The sequence below is a fragment of the Macrobrachium rosenbergii genome, chromosome 26 (assembly GCF_040412425.1).
Source record: "Macrobrachium rosenbergii isolate ZJJX-2024 chromosome 26, ASM4041242v1, whole genome shotgun sequence".
NCBI classification, from domain to species: domain Eukaryota; kingdom Metazoa; phylum Arthropoda; class Malacostraca; order Decapoda; family Palaemonidae; genus Macrobrachium; species Macrobrachium rosenbergii.
The window spans coordinates 7,563,939-7,585,937 of record NC_089766.1 but is presented as its reverse complement, the minus strand read 5'-3'; the positions used below and the strand labels follow the sequence as shown (position 1 = coordinate 7,585,937).

The following is a 21,999-nucleotide window of genomic DNA, read 5'->3' as shown; positions in this document are numbered from 1 at the left end:
GTCTCCCAAGAGTCGGTCTTCGTAGCGTAGAATGACTGTAGTAGTAATACAAGGATCTAGTCTTTGGAAAAGCTCACCTTTTCGCTCTGCTTTGCTTTTGATTGCGTTGGTTTTTTTCAGTGTTGGGATAAATTCCTTCCAATTCTCTGTTTCTTCTCTAAACAAATCTGTAAAAATTAAGATAGTGGCTACTAATTCATCGTTTTTTTCCTATTCTTCCTGATATGACTACTGTACTACGAGAAAATAAATCTGTTCCCATATTGGAAAACAAAGTACAAGAATGTCCCAGATTTTCATTTACCTATTCACAGTATGAATGATTTTGGGATATGAAGCCTTTCAATGTTTAAGACAGTGAAAGGAGGGAGTTAGAGTGGCTGGACAGCAGGAGAGTTTAAAAAAAAAATCAACAAGTTTATGTACGAGGATCTAAAGATGACACGGGAAGACAACCCCACAATTGTACTGAGAAGTACTAACTAAGAGAGGCTGGACTAAATATAAACTAAATGTTTATAATGTGAATTTCTTCACAATATAAGCATTTAGTTTTCCCCCTTTCATCTCTTATTGTTATTTAGCTCTCGTGTGTGAAGTGTAGCTCTGCCAATCAGCAACGTAATTTGGTATATTAATACTAGTGTTGACACATTAATATTTTTATCTCGTTCTTATTTTAGGTGTCCCTTCTTTTTTTATAATCTTTTAACTGTTTTCATTTAATTTGCTAACTTTGTTTAAATTCACGTCTAAACCTTGCATATAGTCTTTAATCTGCATACTCCAATCCAATGTGTCTTCTTTTGTTCAAGGCTATCTTATAGAGCAGACTATTCCTGTTACTGTACAGGCAAAAGCATGATTCAGATAGAAATTTACTCTCCATTATGTCTTCAGTATTGCCCAACAAACTCTATTTTTGGCATTTATTTCTTTTTCTTCGAATACAGCTCTCCTATGAACACCATTACAGCTTTTATTTGTGACTGAGTTGGGTATGTTCACCACCTGTTTTGGAATGCTCTATGTTAATTTCATACTTATATTCACAGCCCACTCACGAAGCATTTTTATATAACTTTCATGGCTTCTACTACTTTCCCCAAAGAATGACCTAGGATCATTCCATCATCTGCTCATATCAATGCCACAATTCTTTGAATCTTAGTTTCTACATTCCACCCTTGTCTCCTATTTTTTCTATGATTAAGTACATTACCAAAAGGAAGAATATAGTAGACACATCAAACCCTGACTTTTGCCATTTCTTATGTTTAATACTTCTTGTTCTATATTGCTAGGACACAGTTTTGATGTATTATTCCTCTTACGTTTACCAGATGTCCTATAGAGTATTGATGGTAAGGTAACATTTTGCCATGATCTGTGCATGTATTTATGTATAATTACCAGTGCTTTTGCTTTCATCAACTGGAGAGCAACTAGGAATGTCTACCATCACACCACCCTAACCTAAACCATCACTCACCACTGGAGTCAATAAAATGTTACTGGTTCCAAAGGCACATGGCAGTGACGGCTTTCACCACAAGGGCAGAGGAATTTGTCTAGCTAGAGGGAGGTGGTCAAGGAAATACACGATCTGCTGAACAGATCTCACTGGAGAGAGACCCTTTATGCTTATGAGATCTTCAGTGCACTTCTCGTCTCTACTGTATATCATTTCACGTTAATAAATAAATGGTGGTACATATTTTTAAACTACGCTATGCGCTTCCCTACTTGGTTGACAACCACTTGGGGCTTTCTCTTACTCTTCAAGACCCCAAAATACTTTTCTGCTGATCAAAGCTGATTTTTATCCCAAAACTGATCCAATAAACTGAGACTGACTGTTATGATATACTGTACATACAACAAGTCTCATCTCAAAATCTCTAACTGGTTAGCTCTGGGAGAATAATACAATACTTTAGTCAGTCCAATGTGTGCAAATGACATTATTTGGGCTAAGACAAACCATTAGGATTTATCAGGGCTTTATTATGTTCTTTATAGGTTATTACAACAAAATCATATTAAAAAAGAATAAAATATTCTGGCACCTACGGTAGTTTTCAACAGTGTTTAATTACAAATACAATCAACGTCCAGTACACATGCTAATCAATAGTGTATTTAAGTTTAAAACTCACGTACAGGTCATATACATGATGCTGAGTAAAAAATTTAATAAGAATTATGCCATACAATGACTTCTCAGCTTAATCCCTAGTCTAATGAGCCTCATCCAGCTGTTTCTTTCTTAAATTACTCATTTCTTGATTGGTTTTGGCAGATGAATTCTTGGCCCCTGGTGAAAATACTACCAAATTTCAATTGGAAATCAGATGAAGAGTGCAAGGGGACAGCATACCTATAGCATGCACCAGGGATTTTCTTAACCTAGTACTGTAGTGTTCTGTATGTAATTATAATAAATACTAAAAATTTAATTTTCATTTTCATAAGTCACACAACAATTCATAACTGGCAAAATATGGGTCTATTTCAACGAATAGTTTTCAGCTCGATTGTAAAGAATGATGTGATTTTCAAGTATTCATAGTTTTCTTATTAACAAGTGAGGAAATATAATTAGCACCTTAGAAATTCTTGAAAAGCCTCACACAGGAATGTTTCACATGAAAGAAAATAAAAATCTAGAGCAAACATATTGCTAAGTGTTCATTAGTGCTATGTTCTGGGAGCATTTCAAGTCTGTTCTGCGTAATACTTCACATGTCAAGTTTGTTCTCCTTTATACTTTTCTAAGAATTTTTATAAAGGAATATGACTACAAACATCCACTTAACTCAAGCTGATATGAACTGGGTAATCTCTAATTTGTTTTCCTTTATGTATTTAATGACTCTGAAAACTTTTATCCATTTGCATATAGTTACATCATATACGTAGTTATAATATATTGCACACTATAAACAAAATGAATAGGGACTCAGGAGAACATTGTAAATACAGTACTCATATCTGAAGCAGAAATTATCATAATAAACATCTTGCATCAACCTTTCCCTTCAGTGGGTTAGATGTGAAATGAGGTCTCTCCTTTCTTTAATGTCCTGGGTCCTTACTGCCTGCACTCCAAACAGAAGCAGACAAAACAAATATTACCAGCACCCAAATTCTGAAAAACTCATCAAAACATAGGATCATGAATCATTAAACTGAAATTCAATTACTTGGAATATTTTGAAGTCCAGGTCATGATTGGGGTCTGAAACTCCTTCAAAAGCTCTCAAACAATTCATTCTGAATTAAGACCATTCACAGGATATGTAGAAAGAAATTTGACTATGCATACTGACTAATGTATGAAAATTAACCTCACATATATTTCTTTCCATTATCATATTGCCACAGCTAAGGATATGGACCTATTCATCTAGAATGGCTGCTAGAGATATGTCATCTAGTCAAATCTAGCAGCCATATGTCCTCTGGTCAAACCCTAGCAGCTTTACTGCAAGTGCACACCCATACCCCTACAATAAAATCCTACTGATATGGTCAACAGTGCTGTACATTTAAAGCTGTCTTTTACTGGTCTTGCAATTCTGAACACAGCTTCATATGCAAATTTTTTATATCTCATCAGTCAACTGGAAACAGATATTAGCTGATATATTACAAATGACCTGCATTTCATGGCCTTTAGTTAAATGAGTTTTTGTTGGGTTGTCACTGCCAATACTCCACATAAAATATACCGGTAGTTCTACCAATTACCACCAAGATTACAAAACCTGTCACCAGCAAATACTAAATCTTACTTCAAACCACTCACCTTGGAACACAAAAAACATAAAATTAATAGAATTCAAAAGAAGGCATACTGTACTGGACAAAGACTTACTTCTGGTTGGGTTGAACTCCAGTGTTTTGGCATTTCAGATTCTGTGAACTGTGTAGTGTATACAGGCAAAATCAACCTCCCCACTGACTAAATCTTTGTTGGCCTCTTCAAGTCACTTCTGTCTGGATCAATGTTGACGGTAATTCTCAACGGAACATAAGCTTCTATCATAAACCTTGCCAAAATTTATTTTTTAACTGCTAAGCTAAGCTTGTCTAGCAAGATGAATTTTGCTACAAGTTCCAGCTTTGACGGCATCTTGGTTCAATACTGTAGGTAAGTCGACAGTATCTATTCCCATTTCAGGTTAAGTTAATTCTGGTTGCAAATAAAATTTACTCTTAATCTGTGCAACTGAATATCATCTCTGTTGAATACTTCTTGTGCATCTGAACTTGAAAAACTATATTGTCATTCAGAACAAATAACCTACTTTTTGAGATTAGACAAGATTAAAAAAATATAACATACAGTGTAAGAGAACAGCATCTTTCCTCCATGAGTTTTCATGTGCATTTTGAAGCTACTTGCAACAGAAAACTTTTGACACAGTGTTAAGAAAGGATTTTTTCTTAAACAACTTTGCATGTGCATTTTGAGGAAGCTATTATAAAAAAAAATACTTTGGCACCCTGTGTATACAAATGATTCTATCTAGTATGAGTTTTCATGTGTCTTTTGAGACAACTTGAGTCAAAAAAATTCCTTAGACATTCAGTACAAGTGAACGGTTTCTCTCCAGTATGGGTTCTCATGTGTACTTTGAGAGCTGAGGATTGATAAAACGTTTTTTGGCATTCATTGCAAGTGAACGGTCTCACTCCAGTATGAATTTTCATGTGTAACCTCAAACTATTTGAACTTGTATAACTTTTTGGACATTCAGAACAAGAGAATGGCCTCTCTCCGGTATGATTTCTGATGTGTATTTTGAGACTTTCATTATTCGAGAAACTACTTGGACAAAAAGAACAAGTATATGGTTTCTCCCCTGTATGAGTTCTCATGTGGACTCTCAGATGTCTTGAGAGGGTAAAGCTTTTTTGGCACACTGAGCAAGTGAATGGCTTCTCTCCTGTATGAGTTCTCAGGTGAGTTTTGAGATGACTTGAACGTGAAAATGTACTTGGACACTCTGTGCACATGAATGGTTTCTCTCCCGTATGAGTTCTCATGTGTCTTTTGAGATGACTTGAGAGAGAAAAACTTCTTTGACATACAGAGCAAGTGAATGGTTTCTCTCCTGTATGAGTTCTCATGTGGGTTTTGAGATGACTCGAGTGAATAAAAGTACTCTGGCATTCAGTGCAAGTATATGGTCTCTCTCCAGTGTGAATTCTCATGTGCATTCTGAGATGACTCATTTGAGAAAAGGTACCTTGACATTCCGCACAAGTTATTGGCTTCCCTGGCGTGTTGCTTTTCTTTGAAAATACTTCCAAATATTCAAAAGTATTTGTGTAAGTCTCATGAGACAATTCCTCACTCAATTTTCCACAAGATATGAATGGTATGAGAGAATCTTCTGCTCCAGGCAACTGCTTAGTTTCTTCAGCAGTAATCTTCTTTCCTTTTTCTCCATCACAGCACAGAGAGTCTTCCTCACTCTTTATAGATTGGGATGACCAGTTTACGTCAGATTCACTATGATCAATATATTCTGGTTCTGTCTTGACTTCTTGGGAAGGATCTACAAATACTGAGCCATCAACCGTGATTTCGGTAAGATCGTCCTCCAAGTTTTCCTTTTCTTGTTTGATTAATGGTATTGATAATGATTTCTCTGCTTCCATTTTCACAGAATGTTCTAAGTATAGTACTGAATCTTAGTTAGTTTTCCTTTGTTTGGGGTACTCTGAAATAAAATTAAAAATCAGAGTGAAACATGCTCAGAATAGCACTGTCATTAACAAACACAGAATCACCAATTCAGTATAATTTTATGTTTCACAGTATTACAGCTCATTTCAATATAAAACAGGCATCCTCTGGGAAATCAACATTCATTTCTCAATTATTAGTTGAACAAATTGTCTCATTAGAAACAAAAATAGCTCTGGACCCACAGGCACCTGTAATCATCTACCTGGCTGTTTGTATGGTTAAGAAATAAGGATTCAAGGTCATTCTGTGTGACAGGATTATATGAAGATACTAAGTTTGTACAGTAAAAATTCAGTGTTTTATAATAGCCGTATCACTCATATATGGTTAAATAGTAATTTAAGTGGGAGTTCTGCAATTACTGAATATCCAGGAGAGCATTTGGACTGATGGTAACTGAAGTTGGCAATGTACATATAGGGATGATATTATTAAGAGTGCAAAGCATGGGACTTGTTGATAAGAAGTGTCTTGTAACTCAGTAACTGTAAATAGTTACCGTAAACGTGAGAGATGCTGATGGTAACAGGCCCAGAAGTCTACACCACTGGTTTGGTAAACAATATATGGGTGAGAAGAAAACTTGTCCGAATGCAACTAATGGTCCTAATGAATACACATCTGAATTTTATATCTCACAAAAATCCAAATTATCTTAAAATCTGGCTATTCATTGCTACAAGAATACAAACTTTCATTTCTTATAGGACAGACTTATTCCTCAGGTAGGAATGAATTACTCCTGTAACTTCACTGATAACCCAGTAGTGATACAAGGACTAACGGGACCCTGTGTTAGAAAAAGTTTGTCTGTAAACTTACTTTGGGAAGAATCTGGTGGCCTCTGTAATTCCCATTTGTGAGGATGTCTAGGTTGATAGGTAGCAACATTAATGCATTTAGACCAAGATGATAATGTTCTACAGTCAATCCTCTCTTCATCAAAGAGAGGGTGGAGGATGTTGCATCTTTTGGGCTGAAGCCCTGGAAAGGTTACTCTACTGTGTAACTCACCTGCATTGTGAAGGGTTCCAAAAACAAGAGCCACAAAGAATCGCAGGCATCAAGGGAAGTGTGTTATCACTGGATGACACAGGCGACTGCTTTCAACCAACCAGCATGCTCCTCGCAAGGTACATCAACACTGAGCGCCCACCCTCTGGAAACAGAACAGAGCTGGTGAATTTCACACTCAAGGGTGACATAAAGTATCCACACAATATCTTATCCGACATATCTACCTTGTTCTGACACAATCTTGGTCTTTTCTTAAAACATATTGAACACTCAATCTAACAATCAAATGAGATAATACTCAAGTAATGAAACTTTAACTGTGCAAGAGACTGAAAGAAGGATCAGTGTATCCCAGATATCAGAACATTTCTTCTCCACAACCACCTCAACTTTATTTTTCAGAAAGAGGAAGAAGGGACCCAAAACTGATCGGTTCCAAATGGTTGCATCCCTAGTTACACTGGGATGCATCCCTGTATGATACTATGATTTATGGTGCGTTAGATTAGGTTAGGGTGGAGGGTCCACCATCCTTGTCTTCAGTTGGATGCAGCACCATGGGTTCCGTTGGGTTTGTGTCACTGTAACTATCATGGCCACACTTTGGTGCTGTATGTATTTTTTATTGTACTTTGTTAAAATGAATGCAACTAGTTACATACATGAAACATGTATTTTTCTTATTTATGCATTTTGAGCATTCATGTTGGTGCAATTTACTTGTCCCTGAAATTTTCCCCTAAACACAAACCTCAATGTCCCATTTTGGTATCCTAAAACTGTTAGATATAGATGCTTACAGAAAAACAAAATTAAGCAGTTTAGGCTACACCAAAAATACTGTAATGGTAAAAATTACATAAAGACACAAAATATAATCATTATACAGTTTGCTGCTGAAAAAATACAGAATAGGCAATGGCTTTACTTATATGTACTAGCCTATATGACAAGAAATTAGCCTAATGAGTCAAAGCTATGTGCCAACTATCAATAAAAGTGCTCTGTCATACATCTAAGGCAAGGCTGTTAGGTTGGAAATGAAGTTGATTGGTGCAAAGTCGAGATGGATAATAAGATAATTAACTTTTGCTGTGCTGTTCACAAAGTGATCAGTATTTTAACCTAGCCTTTGACACTATAAAATTATTTTTTTAATATATTCCAACAGGTACTAACTGCTAGCATAAGCCACTAGCCTATCAGAACTGTTTGGATTACTTTGAATAGGTGCTTCACCCTAGCTTAGGCTACCATCAAAATGGATGAATAACTTCAGATATGCGCTTTGTGAGCCTAAGCCATCGACAAGTTTTAAAAGTACTAATTTATGTTTTTCTTTATTTTTATGTCTTTTGCAGCCTAAGTGTTTATGATATTTAGAGTATTTTGTTATTGTTTTTACATTCATCCCCAAGGGAATGGCAGCCTATTAAACATGGCACCCATTTTGCACATAAACTGATAGTTGCCAAGCCAGGGGGGTGCGGTAGTAGTCTTCAGTTTTACGGCAGGCCATTTTGAAGTATCTACTAATAAGAGTCAACTATTTCCAATATGCTCAAGTTCTTTATCTTAGTCTAGCCTATATCACTACCTAATTTGACTGATTTAATTCTGACAGGTGCTTCATCTCAGCCTGGACCCTTATTAAATGATTCCAATTAAGAAAAGGGTATTTCATAGTATTAGCTCTGCACGGAATGTATGGAATGATTCTGTGAATATGAGAGACAGACATATGTTCAAAAGGGACTGGTTAAGGAAATCTATTATAAAAGGAACCATACTAACCTAATGTAGCCTAACCTAACCTAACCTAGTAGGTCACGTTGCTTAGCCGGGGGGGGTGCTCCACCCCCCTGTGAAGGAAGCTCCACTTTTTACCAAAAGTTCCCCCACAGCACTGCGCATGTGCAATAGCCAAAAATATAATCAGTTCTGAGGTTAATTACAAGTTAATTACAGTCAAGCGACAAAATATAACGGTAAATTATTGATAAGCAATCAAACTCCTTTAGAAAAGGTCAATTTCCAAGGCAATACCCGACGTGGAGCTCATACTTAGTTCTACCCAAATGAATTCTGACAGGTGCTTCATCTCAGCCTGGGCCCTTATTAAAATTATTCCAATTCAGAAAAGTAATTTATCCTGTACTTGGCCACTCTGAAGCCATACGAACGAATTCGGGTGTCCTACCCTAATTCTACCCTACCCACTATCAATACCATTCTAATTAATTCAGAAATACGACTGATCCTGACTGACCCTGACCTAAGCCACTTGAGCAGTCATTAAAATACATTCACAAAGGTGGTTCATCCTCTCAACATCGTTTATATGGGTTTTAATACAATTGCTTTAATTACTTCAGTTAAGTGCTGTGACCTCAGACCAACTGGTCACTGTTACATAATGGTTTTGGGGCATCATTAGGGGCTGGTACCACATACCCTATGTCATCCTATGCCGCTGCCCTGAAATAGGCTGCGGGAACTTCTTATCAAAAGCGTTATCATTCTCCTCACATAACTTCCACTAATTTGTCTCACCTTTGAATACAACCATAAATATAAAGTTAATAATAAACTTCGACGGGTTAATAACAACAGCTGTCACATTTTCGAATGATGTCTTGCCTTTGCAACGGCGCCTCAGTGTGATGTTTTATTGCTTTTTAAGGATATTTCGTTCTTTGATTTCCCGCCGTCTTTTTTTCACATATGTGATATAAGATTTTCCCTTTCTTTTAAATATTACTTTGACTGAATAGAAACTTTCGAAATATTTCACGTGGTCCTGTTCATATGGTTGTTGAAGAACTTCCGACTATTTCGAACGTTTCTATCTCTGCATTCCTATAAAAAATTAATAAAATATAATTTTCTTAGAAATAGTAGTTGACAGTTCCTCCTGTATGACCATTTATGATATTCAGTTTTAATATATTAGTTCTTGTTCACGACTTTTTCTATTGTCATTTGTTATGCATTTATTTTGGGCTATTTCAAGCATTTGCCTTTTCTGCATCTTGAATATGTTTTTTTCGGCTATTGACTTCAATCCCTAATTAAGTTATATTTTCAACTATTCTGATTTCCCGTATGTCTATCAGACGTGAAGGCTATCCATACATAAGTCTTCTCAACAATCTTCCACACTTTCTAACGATTTGTGCTTATTTTGACTTTTTGGTTGTTTGTCTACCTTATCTTTTTTTCTATTTCCACCTTCCATCTATGATTTATGCTCAAAAATGATGTCCCGTAATCTAATTTTTCTTAATATTTTTACATCAAACTATTCAGATGTTCTGTAGCTTTGTAAAGTCACTATGTACTGTAGGTTGGTGTAACCGTTTTCAACTTTGTACAGGTGTTGCAGTGCAGTAGTAGTAATTATGGGGATTAGTCTTTAAAACGGTACCCCAAAGCGTTTAAGTTTGTACCTGAAGAGTTATAGTTGCTTATTCAAGGGTACAGTAGTTTCCCAGTACTGTATGTTTATGATGAAATCTCTTATTTTCAATAACTTCTCTAGATAAATCAGGGGGTAACTGCTGCATGACACTTCTTTCTACTACTTCACATTAATAACTTAATTTCCCTCTCATTTAGCTGTAATATGCTTTCGCCCAGCTCTGCTCACTGATCTGCCTCTTCGTTGTCACAAAAAATTCCTTCTTTAATGGTCTTCTCAACTTTCCTATGCCCCGTAGGGAGGTAGTGCCGTCAGTGCACCTCATGCCGTGCACTGTAGGCATTACTTAAGGTTCTTTGCAGCGTCCCTTCGGCCCAGAGCTGCAACCCCTTTCGTTTATTTTACTGTACCTCCTTTCATATTCTCTTTCTTCCATCTTACTTTCCACCTTCTCCTAACAATTGATTCATAGTGCATCTGCGAGGTTTTCCCCATTCCACCTTTTAAACCTTTTACTGGCAATTTCCGTTTCAGCACTGAATGGCCTCATAGGTCCCAGTGCTTGGCCTTTGGCCTAAATTCCATATTCATTCAACTTTCCTATAAAAAATGTTCAAGGCTTCCCCTTGCTATGCTAGTCCTCAATTTGAACATTCCTGTTTCCCTTCTAAGGAATATATAGAGTTTAGGCCAAGCACTAGGACCTATGAAGTCATTCAGTGCTGTTAAGGAAATTGAGAGTAGGTATGTTTGAAAGGTGTAACATCGGAAAACCTTGCAGATACACTATGAAATAATTGTTAGGAGGTGGTGGATAGCAAGATGGAAGAAAATATTTATGGAGGTACAGTAAAAGGAATGAAAGGGGTTGCGGCTAGGGGTCATAGGGACGCTGCAAAGAACCTTAAGTAATGCCTACAGTACACCCCATCAGGTGTGCTGATGGCTCTTCCCCCTACAGGTTTCCCTTAACTTGAGCAACATAAATGCTCTGTCACAAGGTTTACAGGATGCTGTTTCAGTGGAATAGAAAAAGGGCTGCCTTTAAGGCATTCCAGACCTGACCAAAGCAATGCACTGCCCCATCTGGTCTTTTTGTGCCTTTGTCCTTTCTCATTATTCTATAGTAACCTTAATTTGATTTTATGCATTAGTAAATACTTTCCTACAGAATTTTTGTTTGTTCACCTGCTTTATTTCTCATTATCTTCGCTCTGTTATCAGAATACTGTACAATTGTTTGCAATTTTAATCCTTAATTTATCAATATTTTTAAGTATTTTGTTACTACCTTCTTTTAACCCCCTTTTGTATTTTTTCATTTCATGCTCCCATACTGCTTGTCTCCTTGTTGCCTGAGCTTTACCCTTTCAACTTATGGGAGGTAGATGGATAGATTGATGGCTTGCATTAGGGCCAAATGTCAGGAACTGGGGCCCACCACTCCATTCAGCGCTGTAATACAGCAATGATGTGAACAATGTTTTAATTAACTTAAAATGATGGTAAAAAAGTTGGCATACTGTATTAGTGACAGATAAATATGATGAAGGAGAAAGAGGCTTTATTTATATCAATAAAAATGTTAACTGTTTCCAAATGTTATTGGTATCATTCTCACCTTCAAAAGTATTAGCTAAGGATATATAACCTGTAAGTATATCTACTACTGGTTAAAATATTTGGGAAAGTGCACCAGAACCTGTCACAATAAACACACTATTGTGTTATTCTTTCCTCTCTAAATTAATCTGACATGTTGAAAACATATTTCTGATCTTAAGTCTTGTTAAAACAACCTCTGCCTGCCTGTCTGATTGGAAGGAAAACAACCAAAGCTTGTATGTAATGTATTGTTTACATACTGTGCTGCTGAATAAACAGGCAACTATTGTATGTAGTCCCTACCTCCCAACCTCTCAGACTATTAAACTTCCACAGAATATTTGAGTCAGTAAGCATTAGAATTTATTCACTTTTATATACTTTGAAGGATAATATAGCCATAAAAATACCCAAAAGAAAATTATCTGACATCTAATTTTCATTAATGTTTATTTGCAGCAAACACAAGACTCAACAAAAATACCAAATCTTAAACATTACAAATACAAGGGATTATATATATGATGCTAAATTACAAAAAGAAGAAACATTTATGACATTCAATAACAATACATTCTTCACTTATTTGGAAACCCCATGAAAAATACATGGGACCAAGAAAAAGCAAGACTCCAACGATATTTTTTTCAACTTGGGAAACTAATAAATATATTAAACATTACCAAGATATACATTTTAAGACAAACTTTATACAAAATATTTTCTAACTGTTAAATGTGGATCAAAAGCTGGTTGAAAAAATCACTACATCATGGGTTTTAACCCAGTCATCCAACAATTGCCAGCAACCAACATTTTGGGTTTTTAAACCAAGGATCCTTAGTTAAAAATGGTTGTCCCTTTGGGAAGCACTTCTTACACCTTAGACATTTTTGGTAAATCACAAAAAGGTATTATATTCTGGATGAACACAGGAAATAAAAATCCTATGGAAATAAAACTTGCTAATTGTTCCGCAGTATTCTGAGAACAACTCAAAATCTGATCTGTTTATCACTTTGCTTTTACAGTATTTGGATAAAAAATCTCCTCAAATATTTATTTAAATAAGGTTCATACAAACTATACAAACTGCACATTCTCTGATATGTTTTCTTTTACATATCTAAGTAGCATGTAAAGACCTTGTACAGTAATCTTACACGAACTTAATTATTATATCATATGTGTATTGCAATCTGAATTTTGTATGCCTGGGCTTCCTTATATCACAAACAATGTACAAAAGATAACCTTGCATTTGTAGAGCTCAAAAGACTGATATTATCCAGAATTAGCAAAAGGGAAAAAAAAACTTTTTTAAATGAAAGAATTTTGGAAACTCAAAGAATTGGTTTTGAGGATGTGATGGAAAAATACAGCTTAGGACAGAAAAATGTTGCCAGAGCAACAATTAGAGTGAATAATACAATTTTTATGAAGCCCTGAGAAAATCTGATATCACATAGGACTGGAGAAGCTAAAAGACAGACGACATCAAAGAAATGGATTGCACTTTTATATATATTAAGACCATCACTACTTGGTCATAAGCCCAGGTCTTCATGTTTCCTGAGCATTCTTGCTAAACTCGTCCTTTTCTTACGATAAGACAGATACAGAGATATGGTTATGGACTCAAAGTAAATAACTGAATCTTTAGAAAGCACATAATAATTTCAAGGCTCCAAGACAAGCACTTGGATGGGCATTAAAAATGCAGGATAAAAGAAAGACCCCTTTATCAAACGATGTTAATGTGTCACAGCACATCATAAAAATATGAGATATACACATGCTGTTGTTAACCAAAGATCAGCCCCAAGATTTTTACTCTTTATCGGGATAATGGAGTATAGAACAATGCAGAGAAGGAAGCTGCAATGATCTGCTCTAAGCAGATGCCCTGCTGTTAACAGGAGACTAAGCAGTCACAGAAATTTTTCCATGATGGAAGAGTGAAATTGAAAATAAAATAATGAATATCAATCCAAGCACAACAAAGCTCATGGTGGCTGGATCAGTAACCCAGGATAATGTTTAATCAGGAAAATGAAAACCTGGAATCTTTGGCAGAGGTGTGGATGAACTCAGTACTATGCATTAAATAGAAGAGATGCTGTAGCAAGAAATGTTCAGACTGCATAAAATAAAAGGAAAGATATTTTAAGGCCCAAAATGTGTACAAAGAGCAATTAAGGAATACTGGGAGGAGGAACACCATGCTGATATGGAAGACTGTCCTTAGTAGAGGTCAAATATTCTGGTTACCTTGGGGACGCACTGGACTGTGAAGCATATATTGAGAAGAACCAAAAAAATATCACAACAGCTTAGATGAAGTGAAAAGCAATTTTTACAACACTAGCAAATAAGAACACTGTAATCACATACAGTAAATAAAGAGCAAATATTTGTGATGTATGTACTGTATAAGGCCTGTAATACTCATGTAATTCACACGGCACTTAGAAAAAAAGAGGTATGAGTGTCTAGCAGCTGGCAAATAGACTAAGATAGTTTGGCCACATAATGAGAAGTGATAAGCATTTAGTCTCAGAAGCAGCTAATACGAAAGTAAATAAACACCAGTAGCAATTCTGAGAGTCATGGAAGAAGAATTAGACCACATGTACAATTCAGCCAGAAAGTGCTTAAGACAAAAGCCTGAAGAAAACTCATTCCATGTCTAACCCAACAGAAAGAAAATTTTCATGTAAAAGGAAAAAACTAATAATGACGATGCATTCCTACAGAAAACACCACAAATTTAAAAATGAAAAGTTGTTCACCCCTTGCTGATTTACAAACAACTGTTTTTGAGATTTAAAAACCATTTCAAGGTCACCTAAGAATTTGAAACTTCTTCAAGTAGCTCTGAATCAATGAATTCAGAATAATGACCATCCATATAAGTGGAAAGAAATTGGACTATAAAGAAATTGGCATCTAGAATGTAATGGACTGAGACTGGTTTTGCTTTCTGATACCATACTATTTCTAGCCCTTGAAAGTATTCTTCTAGCACAGTATCACCTGGATAACTCTTGCAAAGATGACACTAGCTTTTTAAGAATTCCAGAATACACTACTTATAATTCTCAGTAATTATAGATAGTTTCCTCTTGAGTGTTGACAGGTGTGTGTGTTTTTTTTTAATATAATATATTTAGGCTAAGAATAAGTTCTTCTGCACTCAGCAATAGATACATGTGTGCATGAATATTCTTGTATGAATATTCATGCACACTGAGAACATCTGTGTGACAAAAATTACTTCCAAAGTTTGCGCAACTGAACAGCTTCTCTAGAGAATGAATTCTCTTGTGCATTTGGAACCCTCTTAAGAAAATCTGTTTTGGAATTCTGTATAAATTCCTATTTTTTGCCTTGACTACAAAAGGCAAAAACTATGATATATACAATTTGAGGAAACAGCATCTTTCTTTCAATACCTGTCATATCTACCATAAGTTTATTTTTACTTGCACGAGTTCACCAGGAAAAAGAATTACCCTTATAAAACATGAGTTCTCATGTGCCTTTTGAGATGATGGGATAGGGAAAAACTAGTTTGGCATTCACTGCAAGTGAACGGCTTCTCTCCAGTATGAGTTCTTCTGTGTATTTTGAGGCTACTTAAACGAGAATAACTTTTTGGACATTCAGAGCAAACAAATGGCCTCTCTCCAGTGTGAGTTCTCATGTGGATTTTGAGGTTATCTGAATGAGAAAAGGTGCTTGGACATAAAGTGCACACGAATGGCTTTTCTCCTGTATGAGTTCTCATGTGGATTTTGAGATGTCTTGGGAGGGTGAAGCTTTTTTGACATATGGAGCAAGTATACGGTTTCTCTCCTGTATGAGTTCTCATGTGGTTTGTGAGACGACTCGAGCGAGTAAAACCTCTTTGACATACGGAGCAAGTGTATGGTTTCTCTCCTGTGTGATTTCTCATGTGGATTTTGAGATGATATAACCGAGTAAAAGCACTTTCGCATTCAGTGCAAGGAAATGGTCTCTTCTCTCCTGTGTGAATTCTCATGTGGCTTCTCAGTTGACGTAATTCGGAAAAACTAGCTTGACATTCAGCACAAGTGACTTTCTTCCTTACTCCTTTAGGTCTCTTTGCAAACATGTCCCAAGTTACGTAATTTTCATCAGACTCTTCACCCACTTTCTCAGTGAGTAGTTCGCCGGAAGATACGAATGGTATTTTAGAATCATCTGAGACTGCTGTATGAAACTGCACATTTTCTTCTGCAATAAATTCTTCACTTTCCCCATCAAAACTTAGAGAGTCTTCCTCAATCTTTATAGACTCAGATGAACAATTCACATCAAATTCATTACAGTCGGTATACTCTGGCTCACTCTTAACATCTTCGGAAGAGTCAACAAATACAGAACCATCAACTGTGATTTCAGTAAGTTCATCCTCCAAAGTTTCCTTCTCTTGTTTGATTAAAGGCAATGACAATGAGTTTCCAGCTTCCATTTTCACAGGATTTTAAATCTACAGTACTGAATCCTACTTTGCTTTTTGTCAAAAAAGGTTACAGCTTTAAAAAAAGAAACACTCCCAAGCCTTCGTACAAAAAGACGGATGAAATGAGAGGAAGCACTTATGAAACCAGAATCATTCCCTTTTAACAATAGGTTCTAAACTTCACATCATTAGGCTGTGTCCAAGTTTTCTTTTGCATGTTCAAACATTTATAATGGTTCAGCCTGCTGTCAATGACACTGCCTCGCTTTATATATTATTATAAAAATATCATCCTCACACCAAAAATCAATTAATCTATCATATACATATAACTAAGCAATATCAGTTCATAAACTTAAATATTTCTATAACAAATGCAACACTCAATCGTTGTTACAAAATTTCTGATCTTATATATATTACAGTAATTCATGCTTTACCAGTAGGAAAATTCTATACGTACTATATTCATATTTCGCGCTAAGAGCCAAATAATTTCAAAGCAACTCAAGCCTTGTCAATCTTCCGTATCTTTGCATCAGGAATCTGAAGTCATTTTCCTCTGTTTGGAATACATACTCTGAAATAAATAAAATAAAAATTCAGAGTAAAAACATGCTCTCAATAGTATTGCCCATAATCAAGACAAAATACTAACATACAGTACAGGCAGTCCCTGGTTAATGGCAATGGTTCCATTCCCAGCCAAGCGCCGGTAACCAAAAATTGGCGATATAAGTACCGATAAACTGCTTAATAATGCCGTTAACCAGTTATCAGCACTGACAAACTGCCTACTGACACTGATAAACAGCTTATCGATACCAATAAACCACTTACCAGTGCCGAAAATCTGGGTAACAACATCGTTAGCCAAGCGCTGTAACACCAAAACGTCATTAACCGATGCAGCAGTAAGCGGGGACTGCCTGTACTCCAAAATAATTTCAACATTCTACAGTATTATAAACTGTTCTAATTCTATGTAAATAATTCTCTACGAAAAAAACAATTTACTCTACGGGAAAAACAATCAGATCTTTGCTCAAGTGGACAATAAATTTCCTCAACAGATTCAAACTGGGATCAAACAATTTATTCTAATCAAAGTTGGTCCTTTCCACCATCAGTGTCTGCCTTCCCCACAAGGCCAGACATGCCTCCTGTTTTTTCTTGGTCACCTGTGTCATCTGACCACCTAGCAGTGAGAAATTAACAGGCCTGGAGGTGAAAACTTTGTATTGTAAGTACAGTAACTGTTTTGTTTGATAAAACGTTACTTTTTTAGTTATACATGTTTCAAAACAAACCCACTACTTATAATTAGCCAGAATCTGAATTTAGGAGAGGAAGATGGAACCACTAGAATCACAGATTTGGCTAACTGAGACCTGTGGGATACTCTTGGAACTGTTATTAAGCAAAAGAACCAAGACTTTAGAAGACAAACCGAGTTGCAATCATGTCTAAGGAGCTCCTTACTAGTGGTGTTGATGTAAGCACCCTAAGTTCTACCAAAGAATCTGCAGTAAGTCCACATATGTCAAAGAACCGGCAAGCGGGTGCCCATAACCTTTAAGCCCAACTGACAGCTTCCTCTGCCAGTTTACGAGCAAAAGGACAGCTGTCTATGGATCAGGGGTGCTTACTGATCCACTGAATCAGACTGCCTTAAGGGAACCAATCATTGAAAAGTGAACCAATCACAATAACACTTCCATTTGTCTGGTAGAGGATATAGTATGGATGTTCTGTATAGTTTAGAGACATTTCTTCAGCAAATTTAACTCCAATTTAATTTGTCAGGAAAAAAAAAAAAAAATAATAATAGACCATAAAAAGGAACGCTCGCCCAAACTACATTAACTACATAAATACCACCTTCTGAGTTAAATCTAGAAATAACACTTGTATTATATATTTTTATCTCCAAGAATCCCCATAAAGGTACTGATATCTAAGATCCCAGAAAAGGGTACTCACCCAACAAATGCCTCACAACCAAGGGTACCATACAATCTTCACAATATGGCTAGTAATCACTAGCCACCAAGTGATCATGGATTATGCAAGTATGTCCTATGTGTAACAACACAAATCTATCTCTCATCTTCTGTGCATATTTCCATACTTCTGATGTGATATAAAACTTGTGACCATTTTCATTTTATTCTTATTTACCATGAGGACGATCAGCAGTCTTTTAAAGTTCTGTTACTGAGGCGAGTTACAAAAAAAGTATAAGAAGAAGGACCACTCCTACATGGCTTTGTTATTGTACAGATGGAACAATCAATTCCTGGGAAGAACAAGTTCTTCCTGACAATGCCCTCTACAGTCATGTTGTTTCTTCCCAAAAGTAACCTTAGGATAATGTGTATGTTCTTGGCATGTACCTGGTGAATATGGTTGGGAACATATGAAAGATCATTGAAAGGGAGCCAGTGAGAAAAGAGGAGTGTGTGCTCACCCTCTAGGGTGAATCAACGAACATCATCCTTACTGCATTCAAAACCAATGGCAAGATATAATTTATAAGATAAAATGTCAATTCAGGATGAAATGAAGATACTACAACATATGCCGCTTGGAAAGTCCAGCAGTGCAGAAACATCTTCATTCAAGTAACAGCCAAAAAAATTAAAAATGCTTGCCAGCCAAGTGACCAGAGGTACTCCCTTCCTTAATCATCTACCACAGATAACTACCCTGATACCATGCTTCAACGACAGAACCAGCCTGCAATGAAGGTATGTTCACATGAAAATCAAAGGTTTAAAATCATAAAAACAAATCAAATTGTGTAATTAATGTAGTCAACAGTGCTGGGAATGAAGATTAATAATAAGTATAACATAGTTATAAATAAGTGAAAGCTGGATATTACACAGGGTAATAATGAATCGAGGAATCTCTGGAAAACTTAATCTGTCAGCAAACAAAAAACGACTGTTAATCACTGGAAACCTACTGGAATAGACGAGTATGCAACAAAATAACCGAATCACTTTATCATCTTTCTCTTCTATACATAAACTGATCTGTCTGGCATTCAAGCATGATGCACAAAAATGCTTAGTACAAGTAATGGGTCTGTGATAAAAAACAAATACATACTTAATCTTATTATAAAGTTCATCTCACAAGAATGGTTGGTGCTGACAATGTAAAGTAACCTAGGCTATAACTTTCTTACCCTAATTCTTTCTCTTTGCTTTCTTTAAATCTTCAGCTGGAAACCCTTATGGACGGAGTCAACAGACCAATGGGAGATCAGCTTGCACAGAACAACAAGTTGTTGGAAAAGGTGATCAATTAAATAAATATGAGGGAATAGCAAATAAAAATGATACACCCAAAATTCAGATGTCAGCAAAGAGCAAGAATAAGTTATACTGTTTTGAATTCTGTCACATAAATTTCAGTTTTCTTTGCAACCTACCATACTGTGAGAGAAGGTTAGGTTGTATAGGAGGTTACAGGGCCATTCTTTCCTTTGCTATTATACAAGATTTGGGCAAAGGGAATTTTCATGTGTCAATAGGTTTAAGCAAAGGGAATTTTCATGTGTCAATAGGTTTAGGCAAAGGGAATTTTCATGTGTCAATAGGAGTAACATCCATCATACTCCATGACAAGAGCCTCCTGCCTAACCCCTGTTAAACTTATGGTAATTCCAAGTTAGAACTCTACATGGAAATATCATTCATTAATGAAATGCTTCAACTGAATATAAAAAAGGGTGTACATGATGTAGTACAGGCGAGATAATTTGAGAAATCCACCAAAAGAGAATATGAGATATTTACAATACGTTTGTTTTCAGGAAGAAAAGCTCCACGGGACGCTATGTTTATTACCAGGCCCTCAGGGATGAACATAAAAACTTTAACAAAAGATGGTGAAAATCTCACATCATTTTGGTAGATTTCTCAAATTATCTCATCTCTGTTGCATTATATACACCATTTTCTCTAGGCCTATACAGTAGTTCAGTAACAAAATTATCTTCAGCCTAGTAAATGATATCACTGCAGATTGGTAGGCTGGGGAGCTATTATGTTTATTCCTCAGAATTACTGAACATACTTATAGCTCCCAACTCCCTGCCAAGGTCTGCAGTGGCTCCCTATGCCTGCAGCACTTGCAGGTAGCCTATACAACCTAACCTGACCTGTGGTAGGAGCTGATGTTCTACCTGTCATCTAAAATGTATCTAGGCCTTTTAAATCAAATAATATTCAAATTACACCAGAAACAACTGGGATTTCATTGGGTATTTGCAAGAATTAGCTCCGCACAGACTGTACGGAATGGTTCCGTGAACATGAGACATGTTCAAGAAGGGATTGGCTACGGAAATCTAGTATAAAAGAAACCATACTAACTTAACCTAGTAGGCCAGTTATTTAATCAGGGTCTCAACGCTTAAACCCCAGGACAAAGGAAAATCCACTTTTTACCGAAAGTTCCCCTATAGGCTAAAGAAATCTATATAACGAAACCCTATCCTAACCTAAGCAGGCTGAGTTACTTAATCAGGGCCTCCCAACGCTCCCCTAGCAGGCCACTTACCAAAAGTTTTAGCCTAAAGAAATCTATTATAAAAGAAACCATACTAACCTATGACACTAAAACCTCCACGTGTTTTTAGCCAAAAGCCCCCCACAGGACAGGAGAAGAAACCTCTTATAAAAGAAATCCCATAATAACGTAACGTACCCCAACCTAACCTAACCTAGTAGGTCGTGTTATTTGGCCGGGGCTCTCCAACCGGACCCCTGGACGAAGGAAACTCCAGTTTTACCGAAAATTCCCCACGTGCAACACAGTAAAAATATGCTAAAATCAGTTCCGGGGTTAATTACAAGTGGTAGTTACGAGTTAATTACAGTCGACCGACAAAAAAATAAGTGAATTCTTGATAAGCAACAAAAATACTGTAATTTGTGTGTGCATGTAGTTCTAGATCTACCTGTAACTGTAAATCATATTGATGACATTTCAGTTACGCTACGGAGCCCGTCTTCGTATATGGCCTGGGTATGGGCATACTTTCATTATTATTAGTCCAATGGCTCACACAAAGTCTGCTTACCTTTAAAATGTCGTAATAATCCTGATAAAAACTCCAACGACGATAAATAGGTATAGTTTTTAGCCTCTATGTGACAGCGTGTATTGGGAGTAGCCACAGAAAATGAGTAGTAGTAGCACTGTAAATTCTGTAAATAGTGGTAGGCGGAATTTGCCTTTGCAACAGCGCATCCAACCTGAATGTAGAGTGTTTTCTTAGCCGTAGATGCTTAATTTTTCTTTTCTGTTGCATGTCTCCTTTTCCAAATACGTTCCTTTGTTTTAAAGAGTCTTCACTAAACAAAAGTTTACTAAATCTTTTACTCTGTCATTTCCATATTTCCCTTGCATTCCTGTGCCCTGACCATTATAAAAATATCAAATCTAAATCTTCACTGAAATGACAGTCAGTATTTTCTCATGCGTTGCTGTTTAGTGCTGTAAATAAAACCACAGATGCAAATGTATGCTATTTGTTCCCCTTTGCTTTCTCTTTTCTATATCTTTTACAAATCTTGGATAAAATTTTTATTCTACCTTTCTTTGTTTCCCTATTTTTTGTATCTAAGTCTAGCTCTTGCATATCCATCATTTTACTTTTTTTATGTCAATCGTTATTTAAGCTAC

At 36.2% G+C, this 21,999-nt stretch overlaps 2 protein-coding genes across 4 annotated transcripts; both read right to left on the bottom strand.

The window, feature by feature from the left end:
• Positions 1–1,990: 1,990 nt before the first annotated feature.
• On the bottom strand, positions 1,991–9,443 carry LOC136852980 (gastrula zinc finger protein XlCGF57.1-like). 3 transcript variants are annotated; one of them, XR_010857291.1, is made up of 3 exons: positions 9,335–9,443; positions 6,779–6,923; positions 1,991–5,735 (listed from the first exon to the last, which is right to left on the bottom strand). XR_010857291.1 is itself a non-coding variant. In XM_067128067.1 (2 exons), exon 2 carries the CDS (start codon positions 5,671–5,673, stop codon positions 4,531–4,533), a length of 1,143 nt encoding a protein of 380 aa, XP_066984168.1. In that variant the 5' UTR covers positions 5,674–5,735; positions 6,779–6,920; the 3' UTR covers positions 1,991–4,530. The 3 variants fall into 3 exon arrangements, 1 of the variants encoding a protein (XP_066984168.1); XR_010857292.1 differs by having other exon boundaries at positions 9,236–9,427; XM_067128067.1 differs by lacking the exon at positions 9,335–9,443 and having other exon boundaries at positions 6,779–6,920.
• Positions 9,444–12,240: 2,797 nt separating this feature from the next.
• On the bottom strand, positions 12,241–21,532 carry LOC136852981 (gastrula zinc finger protein XlCGF8.2DB-like). Its single transcript, XM_067128068.1, has 2 exons — positions 21,395–21,532; positions 12,241–16,876 (listed from the first exon to the last, which is right to left on the bottom strand). Exon 2 carries the CDS (start codon positions 16,303–16,305, stop codon positions 15,325–15,327), a length of 981 nt encoding a protein of 326 aa, XP_066984169.1. The 5' UTR covers positions 16,306–16,876; positions 21,395–21,532; the 3' UTR covers positions 12,241–15,324.
• Between the last annotated feature and the right edge of the window lie 467 nt (positions 21,533–21,999).

What these genes read in the sequence shown, in the direction of transcription:
- LOC136852980 (XM_067128067.1), bottom strand. Translation starts at nt 5,673, where the DNA reads ATGGAAGCAGAGAAATCATTATCAATACCATTAATCAAACAAGAAAAG.
- LOC136852981 (XM_067128068.1), bottom strand. Translation starts at nt 16,305, where the DNA reads ATGGAAGCTGGAAACTCATTGTCATTGCCTTTAATCAAACAAGAGAAG.